This window comes from Danio aesculapii, chromosome 8 (genome assembly GCF_903798145.1).
Source record: "Danio aesculapii chromosome 8, fDanAes4.1, whole genome shotgun sequence".
Taxonomy (NCBI): domain Eukaryota; kingdom Metazoa; phylum Chordata; class Actinopteri; order Cypriniformes; family Danionidae; genus Danio; species Danio aesculapii.
In genome coordinates, this window is record NC_079442.1 from 49,949,112 (window position 1) to 49,955,788 (window position 6,677).

The following is a 6,677-nucleotide window of genomic DNA, read 5'->3' on the forward strand; positions in this document are numbered from 1 at the left end:
GCAGTTAAAGGGTTAAACATTATTTTGAATTTAAGAATTTATTGTTTTGTTTTTGTTTTACTTCACATTTCCACACTGCCTAGAAGTTTCAGATAATTAGTCCAGCATTTGAACCTCTCTATTTTCTGCACACTTGAGCACTGGAGCAGTTATTGATCGCTGTGGTCAGCCTTTAGAGATTTAGAAATAACAGGAATTGGTTTTCATGTTTATGTATTTTTAATTACATTTTTTTTTATTTAATTTTAGTATTTTATTAACTGAGAGTATACTTACTCATGAAAAATATTTATACAATTGAAGTCAGAATTATTCGCCCTCCTGAATTATCCCCCCTATAAATTATTTTCCCCAATTTCTGTTTAACGAAGAGAAGATTTTTTCAGCACTTTTCTAAATATTCATTCATTTTCTTCTCAGCTTAGTCCCTTTATTAATCTGGGGTCGCCACAGCGGAATGAACCGCCAACTTATCCAGCATATGTTTTATGCAGCGGATGCCCTTCCAGTCGCAACCCATCTCTGGGAAACATCCATACACACTCACACTCATACACTACGGACAATTCAGCCTACCCAATTACCTGTACCGCATGTCTTTGGATTGTGGGGGAAACCGGAGCACCCGGAGGAAACCCACGCAAACGCAGGGAGAACATGCAAACTCTACACAGAAACGCCAACTGACCCAGCCGAGGCTCAAACCAGCGACCTTCTTGCTGTGAGGCGACAGCACTACCTACTGCGCTACTGCATCGCCCTACTTTTCTAAACAAAATAGTTTTAATAACTCATTTCTATTAACTGATATTTTATCTTTATCTGTCATGATGACAGTAAATAATATTTGACTAGATTTTTCAAGATACTAGTATTCAGCTTAAAGTGACATTTAAAGGCTTAACTAGGTTAATTAGGCAAGTCATTGTATAACAGTGGTTTGTTTTGTAAACCTACAAAAAATATATTGCTTAAGGGGGCTAATAATATTGTCCTTAAAATGAGTTTTAAAAAAATGAATTCTAATCTAGATAAAATAAATTAGACTTTCTCCAGAAGAAAAAATATAATCAGACATACTGTGAAAATTTCCTTGCTCTGTTAAACATCATTTGGAAAATATTTAAAAAAGAAACAAATCACAGGAGGGATAATAATTCTGACTTCAACTGTATATTAAACTTAAATAAATGAAACTTATTTAAATGTTTTCTGTTTTTATTTAGGCTCTATTTGAAACAAAACATTTTAAATTCCATTATTTTGAATTAGATTTTTATTTCTGCTGCATTTTAAGAGGAAAAAAAGATACAGTGTTATTTTTTATTTTAGTTAACATATTCCACACTGCCTAGAAGCTTCAAATGAGAGAATTCCAGCACTTGAATCTCTTTATTTTCCAGGCACCAGAGCACCGGGGCAGTGATCGCTCGCTGTGGTCAGCCTGAGGTCAGCTGGTGGGGCTGGAGGAACGCAGATGATGAGCATCTGGTGCAGTCCATTGCCAGAGCCTGTGCCGTGGACAGCAGCTCCTGTAAAGGCGTCTCTAACGGCTCCCTCTCCCGCGAGTACACTAATGGAGCCGACCTCTCAGATGTGGACTTCGGTCAGTACTGCTTAGTCATAGCTGGTTTTTAAAGGGATAGTTCATCCATAAATTAAACTTTACTCGCCCCCCAAGTGGTTTTAAAGTTTAGAGGTTTCTGTTAAACACAAAAGAAGATATTTTGAAGAAAGATGAAAACCTATAACTAGGGCCAGACAGAGTCTGCAGACATTTTTTGCCATTTCTGCGCAGAATTTTGTTAAAAATTCGCGGATTTATGCAGAATAATTTTAAGAGTATCATAACTAAAACCTTAATATATGAAATATAAAGTAATATCCTTTTAACTTTTATTTAATATTTGCAATGCAAATCCAATTAGATCCACTTTATTTAGTAAACAAAGTAAGTCTCTCATATAATATATCTACTAAAAGACAGAAAATATTATTTTACAAACTGTATCGTAAATAAATGATATAAATATTTTTATATTAGTCAATCATATTACTGAAATTAATTTAAAGTGGCTTATCTGAAATATTTGACTGTGTCACTGCTTCCCAAATGACTAAAACAATATAACTAAAGAAATCTCCACTGTGCTAAATTATTAGCCCCTTTAATTATAGGCCCTATGTGTCGGCGCCAGTGGTGTGGTGGTTGGTGCGTCGACACATGCACTCCGGTGTTCACGGCGACCCGAGTTCGAGTCCCGCCTCGTGGTCCTTTGCCGATCCTTCCCCTCTCTCTGCTCCCGACGCTTTCCTGTCAATACTCTCCACTGTTCTATCAATTAAAGGTGAAAACCCTGAAAAAAATTATTATAAATTATAGGCCCTATGTGTTTTTAAAACATCAGTCAAAACCTACCTCTTCTCTTTGCCATACTGATATAAATTCATTTTATTATTTTATTTTTTTTAGGACTTCTTTTATTAATTTAAAATGTATTTTTAGTTTTTACATTTTATTGTAGCATTGTCCTGCCTCTCTAATGGCTCGTTTCCACTGACTGGTACGGTTCGGTTCGGTTCGGTTTGGTACGGGTCACCTTTATCAGGCTCATGAACATGAGTTGATTATAACTGCAGATCAATGACAGTGCGAAACAGCCTACTGTAACGTCTGTAATTATATTAAATAACTAAATAAATGAACATATATGAACACATACAGCCCCTTACAGTCTCCGATATGTTACCAACTACAGAAGAACTACATATAGCAGACATTTCGTCAGTATTTAGGTTCAAAACAACACAAAATATAGCCTACAGTCAGTGAAAACCTCTTATCTGTGTCTGTAATCTTCAGCAGCACATGTAGCCTCTGTTAGAGAGTAATTCCATCATTCCCGGTTCATATTAGTCCAAAAGGTGAAGATAATAAGTTACTTAAACAAGGCATTTTGTTCATGTTTGCTGAAAAATAATGTGCTCCTTTTTTCCGGCTTCTCCTTTGTTTCTTCGCGCTTCACTCTCGTGTTTGTCAGTTTCTAACAGGATCAGGTTTCAAAAGCACGTCAATAATCAAGCGCAGGTTATTATCATCAGCTCAAGAAGTTTGTTATTTCAGATATAGACGTGCGGCAAGCGCTAGCAAGAAAGCGAAACCGCTCGCGCCTCAGACTGGCTCGTAAAAATCTATGGGGCACAGGGTAAATCTGCTCTTCTTGGCTTTGTGGCTGTTCATCCAGACGACGACAAGGTTTGTTTGAGCCCAGATCGACCATGGCTCGTTATTATATGTATTTATAATTCCGCTATAATCTCTCGCTGTGTATTTCAAACATGGCGGGCTTTTTGTTTTAATTTTGGCTTGTTGCGTAAGCGAATGACGTATCTCTGTAAACCAATAGCGTTCAGCTGCGCGTGTGGCTCCGCCTTTTGGTACCCTTTCTCGTGTTTGGTACCCTTTCTCGTGTTTGGTACCCTTTCGAAAGGGTGGCGAAAAAGTGGTACGGTACGGTTCGGTTCGGTACGCTTTTTGACAGTGGAAACGGCCATAAAGCGTACCAAACCGAACCGTACCATACCGTACCACTCAGTGGAAACGGGCCATAATTGTTCTTTATTCTTGCCATGTCTGTGATGCACTTGGTGAAGATTCATATTGTTTTAAGGTGATACACAAATAAAGTTCACCTTGACAATATTTTAGTTGTAATTTTCCAAATTACTAGTATTCAGCTTAAAGTACCGTTTAAAGGCTTAACTAGGTTAATTTTATTGACTTTAGTTAATAAGGCAAGTGACTGGACAACAGTAGTGCTGTAACCAATCGAAAAAGAAAATAATAATTTAAGGGGCTAATACTATTGACCTTAGCAGTTTTTACATTTCTAAAAATATTTAATATTATACTAAAAATAAGCAGGGTTCTTGCTCGGTTAAACGCCGTTTGAGAGATATTTGTAAATGAATTCAAATTTCAGAGGAGGGCTAATAATTTAGTATTCAACTGTATGTGCTTTATTTGACATCAGTACTCATCTGCATGTTTTTGACTGCAGACTCGTCCATGACTAACAGCTCAGAGGTAGAGACGCTGGCCATTCAGCCCCGAAAGCTCCTGATTCTGGACGCCAGGTCATATGCTGCTGCCGTAGCCAACAGAGCCAAAGGAGGAGGCTGCGAATGTCCAGGTACTGTGTCACAGGTTTAATATGAGCATCCACATTAAAGTAAGATAGCGTCCTCATTAATGCTCTCCTCTGTAGAGTACTATCCTAACTGTGAGGTGGTGTTTATGGGTATGGCCAACATCCATTCCATCCGCAAGAGTTTCCAGTCTCTGCGCTTCCTCTGCACCCAGATGCCTGATCCAGCCAAGTAAGTCTTGCAGCGAACATCTGCTGTGGCCATTTATTAGTTTTTGATAATAGACTTGCTAAGATTTTAGCAAGGGAACAAACTTTTGCATTTGGTATAAAATTAATGTATGCACAATTTATGTATTTACAATTATTGTTTAGATGGGTTTATATATGCAAATCATTTACACACTCCCAGCTCATGTCAAACCTGTTTGACTTCCTTTCTTCTGTTGAGCACATAAGAAGATATTCTGAAGAAAGCCGGAAACCTGTAATCATGGACTTCCATAGTATTTGTTTTTCCTACTGTGGAAGTCAATGATTTCAGCTTTCTTCAGAAAAAAATAAAATAAATAAATAAATATACATATATATATTAGGGATGCAACAATACAGTTAGCCCACGGTTCAATACATACTTCAGTTTTTTAACACTGTTTTCGGTTCGGTTCTCATGGCTTGACACGTGTTTTTTTTTTTTATTTTATTCTATAGGCAATAGGAACAGTAAGAGATTAAGAAATTTTTTTTAAAAAGATTTATTGCAATACTCTGCAACACTGAAATCTCACAGCTGCTGGTAGCCCATATAAATACTGGGGAACACATGAAATCCTACGTTTTGAAAATAAACATAAATGTAAAGTTAATAAAGATAAATTGGCCATTTCAAATAAACCTATTTGTACTTAAGTAAAGATAAATAAAGCATCCTAATTATCTCGGTGCTGAAAAAAAATGCGAAACTGTAGTCTGTAACGCGGATCGAGGGCTTTTATAAGATGACAAAAGCCTGCATCTCCAATCACAGAAAATGACTGCAAATCTTTAGCAATAAACACCCGCACTGCCTTTGTTATTTTTATGTGTCTCTCGGAACCAGTTGGGTATGTTTGCTTGAAAGATTCAGCGAGGGATTGTTGCTATTTGGCTTCTCTGCTATCCTGCCTTCAGAGAGTGATATTGCTGGGTGATGGCGCTGCAGATGTGCAGTCATGGTTATACGTGTAAAACAATGCTGACACAGTTATTTTTTGTTCACCGTTTTTTCTTTCCTTGGCATTATACTTACCGGCAAAACCGAAATGTCCTCACACCGCAGATTTGAAAGACGCCGGCGCTTTCTCGTACTGTTGCCTCACTTCGCCGGCGCTTCCTTTTACTGTTGCCCCAGCCTCACTTCACCGCCACTCGCTATGTTAAAGTGTGGAACGATGGTTAAGCACCCCCTAACTTTAAAGCATAGTGATTGGATATTTACTCGCGGGGAGGAGTTTCCTCATCTCAGCTCATGGACTTATAGGCACACACAGTCAATTCGGCGAGATATAAAACACACATAAATTATTTAAACGCAAAACCGAGAAAACCGCAATTCACAAGCGCGTATTGAACTGTGGAGGTCGTACCGAACAGTTCAATATTATATTGAGAACCGTGGCATCCCTAATATATATATATATATATATATATATATATATATATATATATATATATATATATATATATATATATATATATATATATATATATATATATATACAATTCGAAATTGACGATGCTTTCCATCCAGTTAGATTTTTTCTTCACAGCACAAGTAAAAATTGTATTAATGTATTAAAATCTCTAAATAACTTAATATTTGTATATTATTTGTAATACAATTTTGTCCTTTAATACAAGCAGTAAGATATATGAACTGTTCTCTAATTTTTACCTGTTCAAAGAAAACACTCTTTTTGAATGTTTTAAACAAAACTCCAATACAGGCACAGAAGACAGCATGAGCATTTACAGGAAATAAACTAATGTAAATATTATCCCGCTTGCTTTTTGAGTGTTGTCAAGCGAGTTCTTATACTCCTATGATTGGTCATTGTCTTCACCCGCTCAACAGAGAGGGCTGCGATTGGCATTAAAAAGGAAGCGCTGTTCACCAGTGAGTGATGCGGGAAGAACAACCACGGTTACAGTCTGCGCATAATACGCGGTTATCAGAGGTAATCTGTAATAGACACAGTGGAGAAAACTTGTACCTCTGGAACCCTCGTGCCTGGATCCACAAGTATCGCTTTAACAGCCGAGAGGAGAGAAAAAGTTACCTCACGAACATGCCAGCGGGTCAAATGTCCAAAGTGTGAGAGAGAGAGAGGCAGAGGCAGAGATGGAATTTAACAGCATTTCTCCCTAGTAGTGAAATAGCGGCTTGTGTGCTGTACCTTCTTCAGTTTCAGTGAAAGACTGTCCAGCAAACTCACAAGCAGTGAATTGTGCACAACTATCTGCTTTTTAAGTAGTAGTTTATTAACTCGC

The 6,677-nt window shown here is 37.4% G+C and overlaps 1 protein-coding gene across 1 annotated transcript in view; it reads left to right on the forward strand.

The window, feature by feature from the left end:
• mtmr3 (myotubularin related protein 3) overlaps positions 1-6,677 on the forward strand; it is a 99,307-nt gene that overhangs the window by 52,404 nt on the left and 40,226 nt on the right. Inside the window, exons 10-12 of the mRNA XM_056464133.1 lie at positions 1,404-1,606; positions 4,062-4,193; positions 4,269-4,380. Coding sequence (XP_056320108.1) covers positions 1,404-1,606; positions 4,062-4,193; positions 4,269-4,380 — 447 coding nt within the window. The remainder of the gene's footprint in view (positions 1-1,403; positions 1,607-4,061; positions 4,194-4,268; positions 4,381-6,677) is intronic.